This window comes from Rhincodon typus, chromosome 34 (assembly GCF_021869965.1).
Source record: "Rhincodon typus isolate 14 chromosome 34, sRhiTyp1.1, whole genome shotgun sequence".
Taxonomy (NCBI): domain Eukaryota; kingdom Metazoa; phylum Chordata; class Chondrichthyes; order Orectolobiformes; family Rhincodontidae; genus Rhincodon; species Rhincodon typus.
In genome coordinates this window covers 24,104,076-24,128,763 of record NC_063365.1, presented here as the reverse complement: position 1 = coordinate 24,128,763, position 24,688 = coordinate 24,104,076, and the positions used below count along the sequence as shown (strand labels likewise).

The window sequence follows — 24,688 nt, the reverse complement described above, 5'->3', positions numbered from 1 at the left end:
AAGGGTCCAGACCCAAAATATCAGCTTTCCTGCTCCTCTGATGCTGCCTGGCCTGCTGTGTTCATCCAGCTCTACACCTTGTTATCTGAGCAAGAACACAGGATGTTTGTGCCAGGACCTTGGTTTACACTCAGTGGTCCTGAGTTCAGACCTGTTTCACTGGCAATATTAGATTCAAATCAGCGCTTGACTCAAAACATAAAATATAAACCGTCTTGCTTACAGGCAATCCCCGTGGTCCGATTGGTCCTGCATATCCAGGATCCCCTTTATCGCCCTAAAACAAATACCAACACAGTTTTATCAACAGTACAATCAGACCGTACATACATTCAAGGTTAATGTTGATTTACTCACTACGTTATTCGTGCTGAGCTCTGCCAGTAAAGTCACACTGGTTATAAGAATGTCAAAGACTCTGCCTCCTCATTTGGAAGAGTACTGGATGAATTGAGCTTCTCAGCTCTGCACAATACTCTGTGGTTTATCCCACACGGTGAGCGTGTTCAGATGGTGGACAGTCTGAACCATGAGGTGCATGCTTTGCTTGAACAAATAAACATTTTGGCTGCTTAATGGTTCAGTTGCTAAGTGACTTGACTGAAGTGGAATGGAGATATACTGGACTACAAGGCCTTTATCCTTTCTCTTTGCTTTAGTTATGTGACCTCAGTGGTTTAATTGGCAAGAGCCTGACAGAGCTTTCGTAACAAATTGTTATGGTCTCTTGCTAGAATGCAAGGAATTGAATGCCACATATTTGACTGTGTGTGTTTCTGTGTATTAATATGTCTATGTAGGACACACTGCCAGGAGGTAGTATCATAATGTTAAAGTCACTGGAACAGCAATCCAGAACTCACACGCTAACGTTTTGGGGGTACAGGTTCAAATCCCACCGTGGTAGTAAAAATCTGGGATAAAAAGCTAGCTTCATGGTCACCATATAACTTCTGCTGAATGTTAAAAAAAAAATCCACCGGCTTCATTAACATCTGCCAGGGAAGAATAGAATCGTAGAATCCTTCAAATCTGCCATCCTTACTCACCGTGGCCTATATGTGACTCCTGACCAACAGTGGTTGACCCTTAACTGCCCTCTGGGTAATTAGGGATGAGTAATCAATACTGTCCTAGCCAGCAATATCTCCATGAATGAAGAAAGGTGAAAGGAAAACTCCCCCATTGGGAGTCCCTCAGAATCAGGTGCAGTTCTGCTCTTCCTCTCCCACTTGCTTCCACTCTCTACAGAATGCCGGGCAGGCTCAAACGGCATTTCACCAAATCCTGTGGCTTTCCTGCCCGGTGAGGAACTTTACACTGACAACCCCCGATCTAAGTTTCTGTCAATGACAGTCAGTTAACCCAGGGTCATAAAGTCTCCAGATCTGTGCAGCAATATCTCAGCCAGACCCTGTAACTTCAGAAAGAAAGAGGAAGCATGGAGTGGAGTCCAGAACAGTAATTACAAACAAACACTTCTCTGGAAGAAAATACACAGGATACATTCAGCAAAGCTGAAAATCAGTTGTCTCCAAACTTAGTGACTTTCAGGAGAAATTCAGAACTTTTGAAACCAGAATTGTGTTTTCCTGATTTTTTATTTTTAAAAGCATCATTGTCATAGTCACTCTGGGAAAAGAATGCAGTGTGTTGAACAAAATGTTCATCGGAGTTACATTTCTGCAAATGTTTGTAATTAGACCTCCCTTGGTTTGATTGATGTGTCAGGCTCAGCGATGATGTCATGACTGTCGAAACAGGATTACAGTGAGCCAGGTAACTTCCCTGTGCGCTTTATCCTGAAATTACACATGGAGCTTCCTTCTTTCCAAATTCCACTCCCCTCCTCATCCCTTCACCTGATTCTTTTACTCATCCTCCTGTCACAACTCTGCATTGTGTGATCAGTTGCTTTCAGGCATTATCACCCGATTTCCCCGCCAAAGGTTGGGAATCAGCTCATCATTTCATAAGCCTTGACTGTTGATGGGTATTTTCCCCAAATGTTCCCCCACCATCTCTATAACCTGCAAATCTCTGCAAGTTTTTGGGAAGTGTCACCTCACTCATTATGAGCACCTCCCTCACCCTTCGGAGCTCCATTTTCTCCAGTTAAGATTCCATTCTGTCCATAGAATTGAGACAAGCCTGTGTTACTATTCCTCATCCTGTCCTTGGCATTTGGTGCAGTTGATTCTAATCACTCATATCCACTTATTCTCCTCTCTGCTCTGCCCACGGACAAATGACTCTCTTCTTGCAGGCATCCAGATGGCTCTCTCCTCCAACTGCAATTCAACTAGAGAGTACAATATTTTGTCTTGCTCTAGCCCAAACCCTGAATCTTGTCCATCATCAAGCCTGCCTACCTTTCCCACTGAATATCCTTGCACTATATCATCCATTCTCGCTGTTGCTTAACAGCTCAAGCCAATCACTGCCCATACAGTCACTCCATGCAGAGAAACCTTTAAGAACTTCACAAGCATGGCCATGGTATCTCAAGGTAGAGGTTTCAAAATACGCCCACTGCCAGCCACACAGACTCAGCACCTTCCTCGCCTCTTCTTCACCCAGCTGTTGGGTTTTTTGTTGGTTTCCCCATGCACACACACAAGTATTGTTTTATCTCAGAACCATTTTCAAGTCACAAAGAAGGGTTATCACTGGACTAAAGACAAAGAACATCACCGGACTAACTCAGTGGGGCCAGTTTGTTAGATACATTCTAGAGGGAGCTGGACGTAGTCCTTGCAGCTAAGGTGATCAAGAGGTCTGGAGGGAAAACAGGAATGAGATACTGAAATTGCATGGTCAGCCATGATCATACTGAATGGTAGTGTGGGCTTGAAGGGCTGAATGGCCTACTCCTGCTCCTCTTTTCTATGTTTCTATGAACATCCACTCACATCCCTCCAGGGAAGCTGGTGGAATTAATAAATTCACTGAATAAATCTGCAACTTAAAGCTAGTCTCAGTAATGGTGTCAATGAAACTATCACCAATTGTTTTAAAACCCATCTGATTCACTAATGTCCCTTAGGGAAGGAAAACTGCTGCCCTTTCCTGGTCTGGCCTACATGTGACTCCAGACCCAAGCAATGACTTTTTAGTTCTCTCTGAAATAGCTGAGTAAGCCACTCAGTTCAAGGGCAATGAAGGATGGGCAACAAATGCTGGCTCAGTCAGTGATTACCAGATCCCACAAAACAGTACACTGATGTTGAGTTTCTGTAGGTTTGGCCTGAGTTTTATAAAGCAGTTAGCCTGATATTGGCTAAAGCAGCATATTATATTGAGGTGGTTTTTCGTGCAAATGGAGAACAAATCAAGTTTCTGTGATGCTTTTGCTGGTTCAACAACAGCACACTGGAAGCCAGCCAGTGATGGTGGTTATTGTTCCTGAATTTATCAACTTGGTGAGTTTCTGTTATGGTTGGAGTAGGGTCTTTAAACTGGGCTAATTCTTTTCCCATGTGGGAAGCCTCAAATAGATAACTGCCGAAGTATTTTTAAACTTAAAAAAAAGGATATTTTACTCAATCCTTCAGTATACTTCTTTCAAAGTCATTTTCAGAAGTTTACAATCAGGTGGCTCACAGATAGAGGACTGGACACCAATCAATCATTGCCTGGTCTGAAGTTAACCAATTAATTAAGATTAACAGTTCCTGCTGAAGGGCTCTCTTGTGGCACAGTGGTAGTGTCTCTAACCCTGGACTGGGAGGCCCAGATTCAGGTCCCACCTGCTCCAGAGGTGTGTAATAACATCTCCGAACAGGTTAATTAGAAAAATAGGTAAATAAAAAAAGTAACAGTTTCTGCCACATTCCCATGCCAACCAATGGACAACCTTATCTTTCACAATATAAATGGTTGTTCCCTTTCAAAGCTTCACAGAAGAGTTACCATTTGTAGATACAAAAATGACCTTGAGCAAGAATTTCAACAATGACTTTGCTCTGGAAAACCAATTCAATTTCATCTGCAACTTACACCCAAGTTGCTAATTGGGTACAAAGGAAAAACTCTATCTCACCATTTACAGGAAAAGGGCACATGCATCCCTCACTATCTGTGGAGTGAGGAGTGAGAACACAGAGGGAATGGGAGGGAGCAAGGAGAGAGGAAGAAAAGAGAGAGGGAGAGAGAGAAAGGGAGGAGAGAGAGAGAAAGGGAGAGAGGGAGAGGCTGGAACAAGAGTGAGAATGCGATTTGGAGAGGGGGAGAGACAGAGAGAGAAAAAAGGAGAGATTGACTCATTGTGTGCTTTGTGCAACACATTCTGTCTCGCTCTCTCTTTGTGCTTTTCATGGACATTGGGGTGTAGTGACATCAGCAACATCACTGAACTCAACCAACTGTTCAGGACTGAGTCAGAAACGGCTGCAAATGGCACAAAGAACAAAGAAGGCATTAGCTCGAGTCTGACAGTGCTTCCAGCAATGACTGTGTCCACAAGCACCTCTGTTTATTCCATCACCTAACTATCTTTGTCAAAACAGAAGCCAGGTATAGGCACTATTCTATTGCAGTTCTGATTGTTTCACTAGACTAATTTAAGTGATTGTGCAGATGTATTTGGACAGGATTACAGTAAGAAAAGGACTATCGTGTAGTGTTATTAATCAGATAAATAGTCACTGTGCCACATGTAAAATATGTTTATATTTTGAACTTCATTTGTTTATTTCCCATCTGCTACAGTTTCTCTCACCAAACTTTAAAGTCCAAGGATCTGCCTCATCACTGTTCGATACTAACCCCCCCCAAACAAAAGTGTGTATAAAGTCCCTTGGAAAAAGATATTGCCTGTAGGTAAATATTCTAATCTTCATTAGATTATTTACTGCTGTCTGTTTCTAAGCAGTATTTATGTCATCTGGAAATGAAATAATTTTAGCCAATGATCCCACATTTTGTCTGACTCTTACCCTTTCTCCTTTTGGTCCTGCTGGCCCTGGTACACCCTACATGGAAATGAATATATTTAAGAACATCAGACTATCTACTCCCAGCATCTAGCAACAATAATGTATACAACAATACTATATACAATCGTGTATACAATAAGTGTATACAACTGCACCATATATAATAGTGTATACAACCAAACCATATACAGTAATGCATACAACAATACCATATACCATAATGTATACAATAACACCGTATGCAAAAAAGGCCCAGTGTTAGAACAGAAGAGCACTTTGCTCATTCAGAGAACAGAACGTGGACCAGTTGCTCAGCCTAAAGAAAATTAAGTAGCACTTTCTTAGTAGGACTGGGGCATTTGTGTTGGTGACATAACCCTGGGTTTCCTCCAATGGAGTGAAAAACTTTCAGTGATATCCCTCCTCAAGCCAATCATTAGAACATCTTATACATGGAGGCATGAGTCAATGGCTCGGAAGTAATCTTCCTTCCAATTTCCCAGTGGTGTTACAGTTAGATTTGGGAATGCTGCATCAGGTGATTTCTTTGGATGGATTGACATCTTTCCATTTCATGAGACACGAATAAATCTTACATTCTGATTTAGGTTTCTTAGAAAATTCAGTGCTTCACTGAATGAAACAAAGGAAAGTTACTGATGTTAGTAAAGAGGTGACAGCAGTTTAAATGGAATTTAAATGGCTGCAGGGACGGTGGGGCAATTTAAATTTTTAGAGCCATTATTTATATACGAAGTACCTGTGTGAAATTTAATTTATTTCTACAAGGTATGTCAGGTGAATTTAACCTGTCAGAGAGGGATGGTGCAGGAGAGCTTTGTCAAAGACGTCTGAGTACAATTAACAGAGGCTCTGAAATACTGACAATACAGGCTGAGGAAAGTTAATGAACTGACTCAGATTCATCTCTCTGCTTTCTTAGCAATTACACTAATGGTTAAAGACTTGCTGTATAACTGCATGGGGGAGGGCCAGGTAATGAGACTGTAGTTGGGAAATATGTAAGTTGCAATGCAACCTAATGTTTCAGTGCAATATTGCAGGGTGGGAGGGAAGTGGTTGCGAGACAAATACCCTACTGTTGAATTGGCTAAATATTCAAGGAGATATACACTGCTAAAGTCAACTTAATCTAGAATTTATAGCCTGATGCATTCCTGTGTGTTGTTATCGTCTATTTTTTCCTTTATTAAATAATGTGTTATGTCATGATCATTATCAATTGTAACAGTGAAATTTACAGTTAAAATCTAATTGTCCTCCATAAGGTACAGAATCGCTATTCTGCAGACAATCTGCATTTCCAGGTGAACAACATTTCCCTTTCATATCATGATCAGATCTAAAATCCAAGAAGTTTCTAAAGCACAATGACTCTGTTTTAATGCACTGCAAAGCATTTACAACCAGGTTCACTCATTATTAATTGTTTAGTTTCAGGACCTAAACTAAGTGCTATTGAATGTGAATGTCTGGCTCAATGGTCCCTGGCACCGTGCTGGCAGCTTGGTATAAGTGCTTCTACCTCGCTGAAGGTAGCTACTTTCCCCGGTATGAAGAGGACACTCAGAATTTGTCCAGCAGCTGCTGACAGATGTTACTGGAAGTTGGATATGAGCAGGCAGACAGACATGTTCATTCACTCCAGGACTGGCATTCAGACAGGAATTCTACCCTAGCTTTGTAACATCAACTAATGAAATTACCAGTCTATGGGGTGAGGCTAGCATGAAGGCTTAAAGCCACAGTTATCCATTGACCTGGATAATTACCATTTTAGATAGAGACTGGAGGGATGGGGGAAATCTTTGGAATTCTGGCAGTTCTCAGATAGTTTCAGTGACAGATGTTTAAATCCAAGCTAACAGTAAATGGGATAACAAGTTGCAGAGCTGGATGAACACAGCAGGCCAAGAAGCATCAGAGGAGCAGGAAAGCTGACGTTTCGGGTCTAGACCCTTCTTGGGTCTAGACCCAAAACGTCAGCTTTCCTGTTCCTCTGATGCTGCTTGGCCTGCTGTGTTCATCCAGCTCTACACGTTGTTATAACAGTAAATGGATTGACTTATTACCTCAATATTCCAGACACTGCTAATAATCAACCAGCTTGCCCTACCTTTGAGGGATACACCAACAGCTGGGAACAAGATGTTTGCCTGCTCTAATCTCAACTACCTTGTACCTAATGGGTCAGCTAGTCCTGTATGGACAAGTGCAACTGTGTTGTTCTGCTAACTTCCACAGCTTTAGTTGGTTTACCTCCTGCAGTGTCGCTGATAATTTGGCTCTGCATGCTGTAAGATTAGAGGAGCTGAATATTATGTAAGTGGAGAAAGACTGCAGGAAATTATAGAACAGTGGAATTTGGGACCTCTCAGGGATAAGTCTCAAAAAGCTAGCATCCAAGTTCAGCAGATAATGGGGAAACAAATGGAATGGAATATGGAGGTAAGGTGATAGAACTGTACAAGGCACTAGTCATACCACAGCTGGAATACTGTGAACAGTTTTGGGCCTTTTAGCTAAGGAAAGATACACTGGCATTGGAGGCTGTTCAGAGATGGTTTACTTGGCTGATCCCAGGTATGCAGGGACTGTTTTACGTGGTGACGTTCAGTAGGTAAAGCCTGTCCTAACTGGAATTTAGAATAATGAAAAGTGACCATATTGACACATACAAGATCCCTGGGCACATGATGCGGAAAGGTTGTTTGTGGGAGTTTCAGACCAGGGGACATAATCTCAGGTTAAGGGATCATCCTTTTAAAACAGGGGTGAGGAGGAATTTCTCCTCTCAGACGGTAGTGAATTTGTGGAACTCTTTAACAAAGAGGACCGAAGCAGCCGGGATAATGTATATTCGAGGCTGAGACAGACAGATTTTTAATTTGGAAGGGAGTCAAGGTTTATGGGGAAAAGGTAGGAAAGTGGAGTTGAGGATTATCAGGTGACCCATGATTTCATTGAATAGCAGAGCAGACTTGATGGGCTGAATGGCCTATTTCTGTTCCCACATCTTATGGTCCCAAGGAATCTACCTTGGTAATTGCCAAGTGGACCAACAGAGTGAGATTATGAGCTGTATAATTGGGAAAGCAGAGACTGCTCAAGCAGCTGTTGATGTCTTCATGTCTTCAGACGGGGATTGTAAAGTATAACGAGAAATCTCATGCAACCTAAATATTCTGAATGGAGCGAACAATCTTCTCAGGCGGCAACATAGAACCACTGATAGGAAATCAGTTGCCGAATTTCATTTGCATTCAATTGGAATTTCACCTCCATTATTGTTGCACCAAATTATTCATTCAGTCTGGAGTCAAGGATCATTGTTGTTTTAAGGGTCCACCTTGGTCAGTATAGCTCTAAGGTTATGGGACCAAATTACACATCAACATTAAATGCTTCAGACCTACTAAGACAGAATAGATTGACTATAAACCACAGATTGCTTTGGTATATGAAAATGTAGGATATTTGAAAATCTCAAAATGGAACCAGAATTGGGTAATGTTCAGTATAGCACTGTGTTTAAAAGAAAAAAAAGCAAAAGGACCAAATTTTGACCTCCTACATTAGTTAATTTACCAGAATTACAACACTGTGGCTCTAAAGATTCGTACCCATTGAACAGTCACGTTACTTAAGCAGCTCCTAACACAAATGATTGACCAAAAGGTTAACTAAGCAATCACATGCATTGGCATATTTCTCATGCTTCATTTATCATGGAATCAGTCCACTGTACAGGCATGTAATCCAGCAACATTTAATTCATTAGGCAGTCCGAGAGCAGTGTAGCAGGCATGAACGATCGAACAGAATGGATGTATGGAACTCACCAGTGGCCCAGGCTGTCCATCAAAGCCAGAAGCACCCTGGACGGTGTATGAAGTGTTAAAAGTGGAAAGAACAGTGGGGAAGAGATGAGTGTAGCAGTGAAAAGGGACATGTGTGGCATAACTCAATGAAAGGTGATGACATAACGTTGAAAGAGATTAGGACTTGACATATCTGTCAGTGCACAAGAATGTTTGTAGAAAAACAAAACATACGGTTGAATATTTCAAGCTCATTGGCTACAAAAACATTTAATTCTTCATTCTATGAGTGGTAATAGAACCTTTATACCGTTACCTGTTCTACATTTCTACATGACAGCAGGAAGTCTCAGAAATTAGTGCAAGATTCTAGTTGGGAAAAGTGAATGTCAACTCTTCACGACTAGCAGAGGGGGAGTGTGACCAATGTGGCATGTTATTGAAAGTGAATTGTGATACATGTAAATTGGACCAATAATGAATTATGCCTCTGAACAATGAATGATGTTCTGACCCACACTTCAACTGTTTCTCGCTCTACAGATGCTGCCAGACCTGCTGAAATTCACCATCAATCAGTGGTATGAAATATGTCAAATATTGATGACACAGCAATATTTTCTGCCCATTACATAATCCCATTAGTGGACAGTAAAATATTGAACGTAGGAAAGAATGGCTACCATAATACACTTGGATCTTGAGGTCATATTGTACCATCCCATCATTGAACACTTAGTCCATTCTGGTGAACATCTCTGCTGTTTTAATGGTGGTTTTAAATAGGCAAGATTTAATTTGTGCTTGTGCTGTGATTGGCCTGTTCCTTCATTGTAGTAATAGTCTGGTAATGAGGAGAGGACTTTTGCGGTTATAGAGACTGATATTACAAGCAGGTAGAGCAGAATGGGTTTATATTGCATGAAATTTCAAAGAATGAAGTGGTTTCAATAAAGTAAGGTGACAAGGTAATTGACAATTTCCCCGGCTGGTGAATCAGAAACTAGGGTCATAGTCTCAGGAAAATCTCAGCAGGTCTGGCAGCACCTGTGAAAAGAAATCAGAGTTAACGTTTCAGGTCCAGTGACCCGTCCTCAGAACAGACCCATAACGTTAACTCTGATTTCTCTCCACGGACGCTGCCAGACCTGCTGAGATTTTCAAGCAATTTCTGTTTTTGTTTCTGATTTATAGCATCCGCAGTTCTTTCATTTGTTTTCGTAGTCTCAGGGTAGGGTCTCAATCATTTAGACCTTCTTCATTCAGATGTTATCCATATTTGGAATTCTCAATCCCAAAGAGCTGTGAATACTCAGTCATTAAGCATATTCCAAGACTGGGGTGATAACATTTTTGAGTGATTGGGAATTCAGTTTTGTAATAAAGCAGGAGATTGCAGATGAGGTAAGAGAGCAGAGCAGAAGCTGAATAGCCTCTTCCTGTACCTATTTTATATGTAATTGAAATAACAGTATTACAGATAGCCATAAGTCATGAAGCAAAGGCCTGCTATTTTAAATTATGATAGTCCACTGCAGTAAAATAAAATTGGACAATAGGACTTAAAGTAACCATTACTCCATGAATAGTCCCAGAATTCTGTTCTATGTTCTTTCTTTGTTGTTGTGATTTACAGTGTATTTATTTGTTAGAAAGGTAAATATTGTGAAATAATTTGGGGAATGCATGAATAGCTGGAATGTATTTGACAAAAGAATTGCAGTTTCACAGCAGTTCTTGTTAATCCAAACACCCAGACCTCTCTGACTGAGCACATGGACAGCACACAAATCTTGTTGCACTTTGTGCTGGACCCTCATGATTTCTTCCTTCCGACACAAGTGCCAAGTTCATGTTGAGAAAACTCATTTATCATAATTTCAGCTTGCCTTTGTACTTTCAATGCAGTGTGTCTGTCAAAAAAAGCCTAGACATTCCTCCCTCCCCCCGGGGTTGGGGTCTGGTTATGGCTACATATGTTTTCTCCTGTATCTTCCCCATGTTACACAAGTTCTCTCTCATCTTTGAGGCTCTTCTCTCCCCTCCACCCCACATGTCCTTTCTCCAAAGCCCACATGTCTTGCATTCTTCCAAGGCAGAGTGCAGCTATGTGCATGTTTTATTTATTTATTTATTGAAGAAAACTTTATTTTACCTACGTGTTTTATTGTGTGTTGCTGAGTCGCCCACAGCTTGTGCCACCAAAACAATTCATGGTTTGGTGGGCCTGGGGTCATGTTTCCACGGAATGGAAAGGTCTATTCAGGAGGGTGTACAGCTCAGATATGGTTTGGTAAACTGGGTAGGTGAATGTTTACCTCTGGATCGGATCATTTTGCTGCACATGTTTTATCGTTATCTCACTTTACAAACCTGAGGTTGACGTGCATTCACACACACATTATCGTTAGATGCTTTCTACACTATTAGCTTTTCGAGGGTTAATCGGATTTGAAGTATAGGTTACACACACTCTCATGCCCTGACGTGGCATTCCCGAAATGCCAAGCAGATATCAGAATTGTTGCAGACAGTTGCAGTCAAAGATATAACTTACAGGCAGTCCCAGGTGACCTCGGTCACCTTTATCACCTTTCACACCATCTGACCCAGGGTCACCCTGCACCAATGACAAAATGAGCACAGATTACTTTCAACAGTGTCGTATTTATCATATATACATTACCAATCTTTAATAATTTTATCAGATGATTTCATACAACCCCTTAGATCCAGTCAACCGTCTCAAGGTGATCATTAGATGCTATTGTAGCAGCAATTTTCTGACTGATGCCCTTTTAACACCAGCCTGACTATTATAAAGATATTAATTTCAGGTTTAAGGGAGTGCTCTAATCTGAGCACAAATATCTTTGAGAATTGTCTCAACTGAAGGGGAAGACTTGAAGATAAAGGCAAGAACGTGGGAGCTGTGTATTAGTCCCTCTAGTCCCTTGGTTGGCTTGGGCATGTGTTGCAGGTGCTAGAACAATGCACAGAATCAGAATGGAAACCTGGGAGATGAAAAATGACTCAGTTCTGCAGAAGGAGATTTACTGCAAGTTGAGAGTTAACTCAAACCAGGATGGGGTGAGTGGGAGAAACTGCTACCAGTCAGATAATCTGATATAGACAGGTTTCGTCATCACTCTGATATTTCTATTGAAATTGATTAGGTTCTGATGTTACTTTATAGAAGACCAAAGCAATTCCCAGTGCTGATGATATTACAAACTTAACCTGTCAAAAATACTTCAGGGCCATTATATTCAGCGTTTGACACTGGCCAAGATCTTAAACAACCTTGATGCAAAACAAATTGGAAAGCAGATTGAGAACAGCATTTATTATAAGAGCAGACATGGTGAAAGGGGCTACCAAAAACATTTGAACAAGGTTTAAGAGTCTCTCACATTGATCATGATTGACACACAGCTGCTCAGAGATTCATAGAAACTGGGAGAATCCATGGAGAAGATGAAAGCTCTCCATTTGGAAAAAAACAAATCAGCCCAAGGTGATGTACACAGCAGCTCATTTCTAATGTGAGGGAAACAGTTCTCATTTCCCTCTTCAGAAAGCTGGACTGCATGTCAATAAAACAAATGTCACAACTGGTTTCCATTTCAAGGAGGCTACAAATTTTAACCGATGCAGAAGGAGGGGAAGATTACAGTGAAGAAAAACATCAAACTAATCTCTGCAATCTGCATAATGTGCAATTGAGTATAACTAAAATTACCTTTGTTCCTGGAAGACCATGTGGTCCCTGAGAAAATAGAAACCAAATTTAAGGGAAAAAATAACGTTTCATACAGAAAATATATCTGCTTAGTTGCATATACTAATTGGGGTCCTTTTGGGTTTTAAAAAAGAACTATTTGCAGTATTTCGTAAAGTTTATTTTGGTCGTGTGCGTGTGTGTGCGCGCATGTGTGCGTGTGCGCGTGCGCGCATGTGCACGTGTTTGTGTGTGTGCGTGCGTATGTGTGTGCGTATGCGTGTGTGTGTGTGCGTGTGTGCGTTTGGGGTGTTAAAATGAGCTAAGTTTGCAAGTTATTTCTTTTGATTGGATTGAAACCTCACAGCAGCTGCAATTTAAATCTAAGTTTAGATCTTTAGCCAGAAACATGAAGCTACATGAAGAATCAACTGCCACCAAAACTAAAATTAAATCTTTTGTGAGCTTATTAGTAGCTGCTTGCAAATCTCCCCTCCTGTCTATAAGGTTAGTATTTAATATCCTCTCACTTGGAGTCTTTCATGTTATTCTGGTTTCCTGGTGGTAAGAGGAGAATGAATCCTTACCATTGGACCTGGAGGTCCCTCTGGCCCAGGTGGTCCTGGAGGACCACTAACCTGCAAAAGCAAAAACCAACCGTCAGTAAATAAACTAAAAAGCCTTTCCAAACAATTCATGGAAACAATGCTGTATCTCACTGTACAGTTATCACGATTTAAGGAATGGTAGTGAAGGCTCCCTCAATTGGAGGAAAACCCCTCAGAGAGTTGCGCAAAAATTACTTTAAAACATTTCGAGGAGGTAATGGAAACAATCCTGGTTAGTCCTCCTTTATAACATCTGGGGGCTAGTGCCAAAACTGGGAGAACTGTCTCACAGACTGGTCACACAACAGGCCAACAGTCAGACTCATGGAATTATACATTACAGACAATATTTCAGACAACACTGCTACAATCCCTGGATGTGTGTTGTCCCACCGGCAGGACAAACCCAGCAGAGATGGTGGCACAACGGTTCACCCTCAGACGGAGTTCGCCTAGGACCGTTCAAAGTTGGCTTTGGATCCATGAAATCTCATGGCACCAGATCAAGCATGGGCAAGGAAACCTCCAGCTGATTACCATGTACTGCAACAAATAATTATGAATGTTTGTGGACAATTAAACAACTCATAGGAGGAGGAAAAGGCTCCACAAATATCCCCATCCTTAATGATGGGAGAGCCCAGCATATCAGTGCAAAAGACAAGGCTGAAGCATTTGCAACAACCTTCAGCCAAAACTGTTTAGTAGTTAGTCCATCTCAGCCATCTCCAGAGGTCCTCAATATCAGAAAGGGCAGTCTTTGGCCAAATCGATTCACTCCAAGTAGTATCAAACAACAACTGAAGATACTAGATACTGTAAAGGTTATGAACCCGAACAACATTCCAGCAATAGTACTGAAGAACTGTGTTCCAAAATTTGCTGCACTCCTAACCAAGCTGTTCCAGTATAGCTATAACTCTGGCATCTACTCGACAATGTGGAAATTTACACAGGTAAGTCCTGCACACAAAAAGCAGGGCAAATCCAACCCAGCCAATTATCACTCCATGAGTCCACAACAAAGTGGTGGAAGTTGTCAACACCGCTCTCAAGCAGCACTTGCTTTGCAATATAAAAAAAAGCGACTAAAATAGATATCATTATTTGGTGATGCATAGAGCTCTCGTTTACAGGTAGATTGTTCAATGTTTATGAATATTACATCTGATACTTCATTTGTGACAATATTTAATCTGAGTTAGCTTTCATGGCTTATTGTGGTCTGCAATGCATTGCCTACAGATTCAATCAGAGCTTTCAAAGGGGAACTAGATAAATATTTGAAGAAGAAAAATTTGCAAGACTGTGGGATGGCATCTAATTGAACGGGTTGCTCAAAAGGTATTTATACGTGAATATCCACACTGGTCAAGCCCACAGTCACTCAGTTTCCCTCATTTTACCCGTTACAATGTGTGCTTTTAAAGCAGTCATTCAACGTTCCTAAGAGCATACTTTGGCTGTTGCTTTGGGCTGATAGTAAGGCGATTTATGGCAGCTCTGATAGCAGAAAGGATAAAGCATTTTGAATCAGCAACATTTCAGTCAAATAGCCACAGCTTCTGAACACCTAACACTTACCATTGCACAGCTTCCTTCTGTTCATTATCGTGCCTTAGGTCCAACCTGTTATTTTAAATGGGGAAGGCTGTGCAACCACATTGAGCACTCGCATTCTAACAGCACAATCAGTGACATACAAACTTTGGAGTGTTCGTTGTTTGACTTGTGCAGACAAAGTAAATGATACAAGTCTTACCGCATCACCCTTCTCTCCTTTTTCTGCCTGAAATCAAAAATCAAAATAAATTCCAGTCAGTCTTTCCAGAAATAATTGTCTCAGAGGATTCGCCCATTGCATTGATAGATACCAGCAGGAGGGAAACCCTTTATCCCACTGAAAAAAAAAATCAGAGAAAAATGTGTAGATACAATATAGAAATAATCTAACTTTCATTTGTTTCCTTTTCCAGGATGTCACTGGCTGGGCCAGCGTTTGTTGCTGATCCCTAACTGCCCCAGAGAAGGTGATTGTGAGCTGCCTTCCTGAACTGTGATAGTCCATCATTCATAAGAATACCAGAATTAGAAGCAAGAGAAGGTCATTCAACCCCTCAAGCCTGCTCCGCCATTTGATATGTTCATGGCTGATCTCATCTCGGCCTCAACTCCACTTCCCTGCTCATGCTCCATAACTCTTCAACCCATCCATCACTGAATCCCCCACTATCAACATCCTGGGGGTTACCATTGACCAGAAACTCAACTGGACTCACCACATAAACACAATGGCTACAACAGCAGGCGAGAAGTTAGGAATACTGTGGCGAGTAACTCACCTCCTGACTCCTCAAAGCCTGTCCACTACCTACAAGGCACAAGTCAGGACTGTGATGGAATACTCCCCACTTGCCTGGATGAGTGCAGCCCCAACAACACTCAAGAAGCTTAACACCATCCAGGACAAAGCAGCCGCTTGATTGGCACTACATCCACAAGCATCCACTCCCTCCACCACCGACGCTCAGTAACAGCAGTGTGTACTATCTACAAGATGCACTGCAGAAATTCACCAAAGATCCTCAGACAGCACCTTCCAAATCCATGACCACTTCCATCTAGAAGGACTAGGGCATCAGACATATGGGAACACCACCACCTCCAAGTTCCCCTCCAAGTACTCACCATCCTGACTTGGAAATATATTGCTGTTCGTTCACTGTCACTGGGTCAAAATCCTGGAATTCCCTCCTTAATGGCATTGTGGGTCAACCCATAGCAGGAGGACTGCAGCGGTTCAAGAAGGCAGCTCACCACCACCTTCTCAACGGCAACTAGGGATGGGCAAGAAATACTAGCCAGCCAGCGACGCCCACATCCCACAAATGATTAGAAAAAAAACCCATTACTCATTAAAAACTTGTCTCTCTCATTCAGTGTAGGTACCCCCATAATGCCCTTGGGGAGGGAATTCCAGGGTTTTGACCCAGTGACACTGAAGGAACAGCAATATATTTCCAAGTCATGATGGTGAGTGGCTTGGAGAGGAACTTACAGGAGGTGATGTTCCCATGTATCTGTTATAATTGTCCTTCTACTTTATCTGCAAGGAAGCCACAATAGCTCTGCTTTCTGCATAAACTGCTGAGATTATTCCAACTCCATCAATACTGCTGTGTTTGAACTATGCTAGTTTCCTCCCTTTGTTTCGTTAAATTGCCGTGAGAGTGTTCTGAAGCACATGGCCACACTCCCACTGCTTTTCTAAGATGTGGCAACTATGTCCCAGTTCTGAAATACCCTGGGACTGCAGTCTGGGCCACAGTACTGAGAATTTTGAGATGATGTAGTCCCGAAGAATGTTGGCTCTTATATTTATTAAACTATTTACATTTATTAAACTGTTAAACTTCTTCTTTTCATACAGCTGGGGCTGCTGACAGCTACAACAGTGGGAACTGTACCCTATTCCAAACCATGTGGGGCAGCATCATTGTTGTAACTGCGATGAGTGTTCCCGAGGTTTTGGAAGTGGTCATTTCTAAGGAGTGCTGGGATTCCAGAGTGACACTTTTTATTCACATTGGGTGCCCTTAATGAGGTAACCATTAAAAACAAAACCTTTGATTCAGCCCAAAGTATAACCATTTGGACAATGAGAGGCAATGGCTGCTTTGGTCGATCAATTAACATCCCTCCCTTCCTCAGCTGTTTCAGACCCTACATGCTTTTTTGCTTTGAATGTAACTTACAAACTTTATCTTGTACATCTCATCTAAAGATAACATCTAAAAGTTAAACCCCAAATATCTTGAGTGGTACTGTCCCTACCTCAGGGTCAGTAGATACAGCTTCAAGTCCCACCAATCCGAGTGATGGATCTTAGAAACATCCACATGGATTGATTAAAACTAAATATGTGGGGAATAAGTAGTCCATGTGGTTGGAGTTTATGTTTAAGCAGCAATAAAAGTTCTATCTAAGGAGTATATGCCTGAATTCTGTCTAAGGAGTAGTTGGTGTTTATCTCAGGACTGGCTGTCCTTTCTGGTTTCATATCCTGACCGGTGACTGGGTGTAAAACTGAACCCAGGAGGTTGCAGAAAGTGGGAATAGTTAATATGGAGTCTCTTCTACCCCTGCCCAAAGACTCGTTCTACTGACTTCCATAAAATAAAGACGGCATGAAGTCAACAATGAGTTATAGAGTCATACAGAATGGAAACAGACCCTTTGGTCCAACTCTTCTGTGCCAACCAGACATCCCAATCTAACCTAGTCCCATTTTCCAGCATTTGGTCCATATCCCTCTAAACCCTTCCTATTCATATACCCATCCAGATGCCTTTTAAATGTAATTGTACCTGCCTCCACCACATCCTCTGGCAGTTTATTCCATACATGCACCACCCTCTGCACGAAAAGTTACCCCTCAGGTCCTTTTCAAATCTTTCCCCTCTCACCTTAAACCTATGCCCTCTAGTTTTTGATTACCCCATCCTAGCAAAATGACCTTGGCTATTCGCATTGTCCATGCCCCTCATAATTTTATAAACCTCTATGCGGTCACCCCACAGCCCCTAATGTTCCAGGGAAAAAGCCTTAGCCTATTCAGTCTTTCCCTTTTGCACTAATTTAGTATACTTCCACTGTTTATTTTTTAAAAACACAAGACCAGTTCCAGCCTCCTTGTGTCACACAAGAGGAACATGGTGGGATAGCTGCCACTGATACTTACCATTGAGCCAGGAAGACCAACTGGGCCTGGTAGTCCAGGAGGACCTTGCAATCCTGGTTCACCTCTTTCTCCTTTCTCACCAGTGGGTCCATCCAGACCCTAAAGATTCATTAAACACAAAAGGGAAGGACTTCATCAATGTTTATGGATAATTTAAAAGCTTTTTTAAGAGCTTGGAATTTGAATTGTTTGTAAATGGGACATAAATGATCAAAAGTCACTGCCTTGTGTTCTATCTCTGCGTCATGGAGTTAACGAAGTGTCTTTAGTCAGTTAGCTGTGTAAGTAATCTAGAGTAACGCCAGTAAGCACAGAAACCAGGCCGTGTATAAATCTATGATACTGTAGCACAGCAAATAGATAGTGCTGTTCGCAAAATTCAAGATACCTGACTCAACTAGAACCTGACCCTCTGTGGTATATGAGCTCCAACATGAAGAAAACTTCAAAACCACGTCAGACTCTCTCACATGATGTTAACTAGCATCACATGATCAGTTTGATGGAATCTAATACGAATAAGATTTTCTACATAGCCATCAGGCCAGTAAGGAAATTAATCGACACTTTGCATGCAAAGGTTTGCATAAGTGAATCCATCATTGTTAGGAGAACAGTTTAAATAATAGATACAACCAGAAAAGAATTAAACAGAATGGACAAGTGGATAAAATGTGCAACAAGGTACACATGTCATAACCCCTGGATCACCAATAAACATAGGGAACTTTTAATTGCAACATGTCTTTTTTCTAAAAAGACACAAGACACAGACAAATGATGACCAAGGGTATATAAATAGTGGCTGTTTGGAGAGGAACCTTAGAATGTCATACCTGAAGGTGTCGAGGAAGCTTCAATGGGAGAAATGTAAACTGAACTGCAATAAATTCACTCGCTTGTTAACTCAAGATAGCTGAGCCAAACTGACTCCTTTTAAAATATCTTGTACTGAGAGAAAGGTGTTCACAAGGGAAGGCATCTTTTTATTAATTTTTTAAAATTCATTTGTGGATTGTGGGCATCGCTGGCATTTATTGGCTGTCCCTAGTTGCCTTTGAACTGAATGGCTCACTAGGCCACTTCACAGGGCAGTTGAGAGTGAACCACATTGCTGTGTGAGCCAGACCAGGTGAGGATGGCAGATTTCCCTGCCTGAAAGACATTAGTGAACAAGATGGGCTTTTTTTTCTGACAATCAACAATGGTTTCTTGGCCAGTAGTGGATTTTTAATTCCAGATTATTATTGAATTCAAATTCCACCATCTGCCGTGGCACAATTCGAACCCAGGTCCCCAGAACATTAGCTGAGTTTCTAGATTAATAGTCCAACGATAATACCACTAGGCCACTTCATTTTATTGTGACCAATTGAAGGAGTGGGTGAATAATAAAAGGGGAGACCTCACCTGGGAACTTGACAATTTGGGGTATCCTGCCTGAAACTGTAATAAATCTGGGAATCCTTACCGAGCGACTATAACAACAGATATTAAGAAAATGGGTTGGTTAATTCAGTGTCTGTGTTAGAAAGAACAGATTTGAACGTACAGGGGCTCCTGTCATCCCAGTTTCTCCTTTGTCTCCTTTGGGTCCTGGGAATCCCATAATTCCTGTCTCTCCTTTGGGTCCTGGTGGTCCTTCTGGACCGGCAGGCCCCACATCACCATTTTTACCCCGAGAACCCTGGAGGAAGGAAACACAGCAACCAGGAATGTTTTTATGGCCAAAACAAGATGCTTTCATGAAACAATAGGAATTTTGACACACAATACAATCAAATCAATTCTTTAAGAGAGGGGAGAATTAATTACCTTTTCTCCATCAAGTCCGGGTACTCCTGGCAATCCAATTTCGCCCTAAAAATACACACAATCCCACATCAGTATGTACACTCCATCTGGGAGACACTAGTTGGGTAAATTGACTTAAATTTCCATTGCACAACAATTAAGCAATTTTTTAAAATGTCCACACTTGTGTTAAACACGCAACAAACCTAATGCAGCACAGGAGTAACTGTTTTTATTTGCTGTAATCAAGACCTTCATTGTATTTGCAAAGGTGAGGAGGAATGTACAAGATTTTGAGGGGGAAATCTATCCGGGGACAGCAAAACAAAATGGACTTGACCCTCCCCATCTTTCTAATTTCCTCCAGCCTTGCAACCTTCAGATAACTGTGTTCCTCCAATTTTTGCCTCTTGAGCATTCTCGATTGTCATCATTCCATGAGCAGCCCAGGCTGTAGCTCTAACCTTTACTTGCTAATCCTCTGCTTTCATCTTCCTCCTTGAAGCTGCTTTGTCAAATCTCTCCCTTTGATTGCCCAAGCATTTCTTTAGGAGGGCTGGTGCCAAATTATGTCTGACAATAATAATGATCATTAGTCTCCTATGAAGTACCTGGAAATAAGTTGCTACCCTAAAAAGTGCTACATAAACACAGATAGTTGTTGTCCTTAGACAGGCTGTGAAACAGGCAGACAATTCGCTGTCATTTCCTTCCCCTGGAGTCACCCGAGTTGGTGAAAACCTTACCTTCTGGCCTGGCAGCCCTGGCATTCCTGGAACACCTGGAGGACCCTAGATACAAATCAAACAACACAATGTGAAGCTGCACAACAAAGACCAACCAGCTTTGCCTTTGGAGAAACAAACACTCGCACGACAATGTCAATAGGGCTGTAGGCTGGAGGTGGGGTTCTGAGATCACAGGGTGATTGGCCAGAACTCTAACTTGTGCGCATCAGGAGTTCCTTTAAACTGTCAAACACAAATGCCATGTTATTGTGATCTGGTGCCACCAATGTGAATATGCAATATCAGAATCCTGTTCCTCAGCTGTAGCCAGGCTCCGAGCTGCAATAATTACAACAAACAAGAGGGAGCCGACAGAGAAAGAGATTGAGAAGGCAGTGATTGGCAGGCAGGAGAACAGGCCAGAGTCTGTCAGCCGACCAACTGGACCTTACTGAGTGAAATCCGAGCTTGCCGTTGGGAAACAGAGTCCATTTTGAGGGTCAGTGCTGGCTGAAGATTCTCAAAAGCAGCCAGCTCCACTGTTCTACTGTGGGAAATTAACACTGTGACTACACAGACCAGGTACGTCAGAGAGGCAGTTTTGGTGCATTGCATATTGGGAGCAGAATGGGAGGCAAGACATTGGTGCCTACTCTTCCAATGCATTGCATTTATTTACCAGAGTGCAATTTGGGAATAGGGCAGCGGTCAGAGTGTAAGTTGGGAGTAGGGCAGGGAACAGAGTGCAATTCGGGAATAGGGCAGGGGGATAATCAGGGCTGCCCCTCCTTGTGCAGCTTACAAGAATAAAGCAGCTTCTGAAATTCCAATTCTGATGAATGGTCACTGGATCCGAAATGTTAACTTTCTTTTCTGTCGACAGATGCTGCCAAACCTGCTGAGTTTCTTCAACAATTTCTGTTTTCTTTTCAGGTTTAAAGCATTTGCAGTTCTTTGTTTCATATTATTCTGAAGTTATCCTATTTTTATGAAATTGAAATAACATCTTTATACACAGAAACCTCTGTTTTTGTCAGAGGGTGTTTCTCTTGCAGCAAAGATGGCAGAAGATGACCTCAAGAATTCCAAGTCCAGCCTCCATTTCTCCCACTTATGGATGTTTGTTGGGGGTGGGGGGGGTGACGTGGTGGGAGCTGTTGGGGGGGGGGAGGGTCAGTATTTCATGCACACACTGGTACCAAAGCAGCTGTCTATGTCATGGGACTTTGGACACTCTGGAACACAGAGTGTATGAGATGGGTAGAAAGCATTAAGCTGCATGGATGGGGCACAGGGAGTGTGTGGGTGAGGGGGATTGAGATGGTGTGAGGAGAAGGCTGGAGGAATATTTTACATATCTCCCCTTTTGGGAAAGTAGGCTACCCCTTTGGAGGTTTTGGTGGAGATAAGGAACCCTTTGAAACCGTGAAAAGGCATTCCAGTGTGCAAAAAGTGCATAAACTTATTGGGACTGTGAAAGAACCATCCAAAAAGCGTGTGGAGTTAAACAAAATTACTGCCAGGTATTTGAGAATGGCTGTTCATATTAAGGCATGAAAGGATTTGTGCTGCATGACTGATTTCCAAACTGTAATGTTTACAGTGGAAGCCTATTGATGGACAGCTCCAATTGCTTATCGAATGGAAAGGGTTGCTGATAGAAAGGATTAAGGATTTGAGTGATATGTTGCTTAAAGAGGCATTGAATGAAATGTTTAATTTTATAAGTGATCAGTTGAATCAACTTCAATGTATTGGATTTTTGGTATCAGTGTTAAATTTCCAACAGCAACTTCATTAATAAAGTGATAACTTTATTTTCTGTCAGGATGTCACCTGATGAATGCACATGTTGGATAATGGGTGACATAGCACTGAGAAGTAAGGGCAAATGGTTGTGGGTGGAATTTTGAATTGGCCTTAGGGTTTTAAAGGGACAGAGGAATGATTGGGGGCATATGGGTTATGGGGAGGCATGAGGGGTGGGTAGATGGGCATAACGTATCAAGAGGCATGAGGTAGATGGTCAATGGGGTATGAGAGGCCATGAAACGTGGGTATTGGCCGCACCAAACTGAAAATAGTACGTGCATGCAGCCATTCTCAAAACTTGAGATTGCAGGGGTAGGATTTTCCCCACGTCTGTGTATCCAACTGTGGTCCGCAAATTGGGGTCTGAAAGTGTTACAGTGTAGAAAGTGCGGCCTCAGAGGGTGGTGGGAGCAGATTCAATAACAATTTTGCAAAGGTATTTGGATAAAATCTTGAAAAAAGGAAGAATTTCCTGCACTAAGAGCAAAGAGCCAGGGGAGTGGAAGTAGCTCTTTCAAAGAGCTGGCGCAGGCATGGAAGGCTGAATGGCCTTCTCCTGTGCAGTGAGATTCAATCATTTCTCCTTGAATGCACAGCACATCCTACACTTACAATGTTTCCACTATTTCCTTAACTCTGAATTCTAAACCCGTTGATAAAAAAGCCTCAGGGGAAGGGGGTAGTGATGTAGCTCTTTGACTAAGATGTACCTGGAGTGCATCGTTGATGTTACCATTGTAGTCAATGATCTCGGTCTTTCCTGGCTCACCTTTGGGACCTGGCGGACCCTGCAAAAGAGACACAAGAGATTGAAAAGTATATCACTGTGAGTAACACGCCTGCCCTCATAAAACTGAAGCTCATTACATTCATTGTGTGTGTAAACTAAAGGACATCATTTATAACAGAACAATGACGTGCAATACAACAAAACAGTGACCCGTTTTATCGCTGGAGAATTAATTAATAAAGAAATGAGCATTACTGAAAATAGCATCATGAACCAAAATTCAACTCACCCGCGGTCCTAAGACTCCAGCTTCGCCCTGTAAAAAATTCCACAACAATCGTTTACGGAGATTTTGGTTATCAATCCTGTTCCACACAGTTTAGATTTAGCAGAATAACAATCGCCCTCAACAATTTCCCCGATATTGTGTTCACAAATATATAACAGATTGATTAATGTTGTGCCCTGACTGTTTGGAAACGGGAGTCTGAATCTGTCAAATGGAAGTGGCTCACTCCGTGTGGGAATGATGGGAAAGCCCTTCAGGCATGTTGAATAAGTTCATTTGCGAGGCTGGGATGGATGCGACGGTATCCCTGATATTCTTCCGGGAAGTTGTGTTACTCCCTCTAACCCCAGCCCCATCCAAACACCTCCTCATCATAAGCAAACTGACTTCAAAACTGTAAAAAAAATCATCAAGACTCTCCTAAAACTCCCTTGTCTCCCAGGAGACCTCCTGCAACAGGAGACAGCCAAAGGTAGCTCGACTCTCCCCATCGGGCAGCCCTGCTCCTACTTCCTGCATCTTCAGGCTGCTGACTGGAGTGAGAACATTTGAATAACGCACTGGTTTACTCAAATGGACAGGATTAAATGCTCTCGCCGCTGCCCTCTCATCACCATCCTGAGCCTATCCTGATATTCCTAACTGGGACTCAGTGCCATCACTCTCACCTCTCTGTGAGAAAGAAGCAGCAGTGTGCACCTTCCAGACACTGGAGCACAAACCCTCAATCAATCCTCCAGTGCCTCACTGAGGGAGTACTGCACTGTCACAGAGAAAGCCGCACTGTCGCAGGGAGATCCACACTGTCGCGGGGAGAGCCGCTGTCGCAGGGAGAGCCGCACTGTCACAGAGCGCACTGTCGCGGGGAGAGCTGCACTGTCCCAGAGAGAGCCGCACTGTCCCAGAGAGCGCCACACTGTCCCAGAGAGCTGCATTGTCCCAGAGAGCTGCATTGTCCCAGAGTGCACGGTAGTGGGGAGAGCCGCACTGTTCCAGAGAGAGCCTCACTGTCCCAGACAGTGCGGCACTGTCCCAGAGAGAGCCGCACTGTCCCAGAGAAAGCCGCACTATCACAGAGAGAGCCGCACTGCCGCGGGGAGATCCACACTGTCGCGGGGAGAGCCGCTCTGTCGCGGGGAGAGCCGCACTGTCCCAGAGAGAGACGCACTGTCCCAGAGAGAGACGCACTGTCCCAGAGTGCACGGTAGCGGGGAGAGCCGCACTGTTCCAGAGAGAGCTGCACTGTCCCAGAGAGAGCCGCACTGTCCCAGAGAGAGCGGCACTGCCGCGGAGAGAGCCGCACTGTCACAGAGTGCAGTGCCGCGGGGAGAGCCGCACTGCCGCAGGGAGAGCTGCACTGCCGCGGGGAGAGCCGCACTGTCACAGAGTACACTGTCGCAGGGAGAGCAGCACTGTCCCAGAGAGAGCTGCACTGTCCCAGGGAGAACCGCACTGTCCCAGGGAGAACCGCACTGTCCCAGGGAGA

The 24,688-nt window shown here is 42.7% G+C and overlaps 1 protein-coding gene across 6 annotated transcripts in view; it reads right to left on the bottom strand.

Annotated features, from left to right (window-relative positions):
- The window catches only part of LOC109915949 (collagen alpha-1(XIII) chain-like), a 217,392-nt gene that overhangs the window by 13,898 nt on the left and 178,806 nt on the right, over positions 1-24,688 (bottom strand). For 5 of the 6 annotated variants that reach the window (XM_048616393.1, XM_048616392.1, XM_048616395.1 and 2 more), the window contains 12 exons: positions 23,203-23,229; positions 22,894-22,971; positions 20,390-20,434; positions 19,665-19,709; positions 19,402-19,536; positions 17,850-17,948; positions 14,871-14,897; positions 13,088-13,138; positions 12,522-12,548; positions 11,337-11,399; positions 4,938-4,973; positions 224-277 (listed from right to left, as the gene is read on the bottom strand). In XM_048616393.1, the coding sequence (XP_048472350.1) occupies positions 224-277; positions 4,938-4,973; positions 11,337-11,399; positions 12,522-12,548; positions 13,088-13,138; positions 14,871-14,897; positions 17,850-17,948; positions 19,402-19,536; positions 19,665-19,709; positions 20,390-20,434; positions 22,894-22,971; positions 23,203-23,229 (687 nt within the window). The remainder of the gene's footprint in view (positions 1-223; positions 278-4,937; positions 4,974-11,336; positions 11,400-12,521; positions 12,549-13,087; positions 13,139-14,870; positions 14,898-17,849; positions 17,949-19,401; positions 19,537-19,664; positions 19,710-20,389; positions 20,435-22,893; positions 22,972-23,202; positions 23,230-24,688) is intronic. The other variant, XM_048616394.1, reaches the window with a different exon arrangement.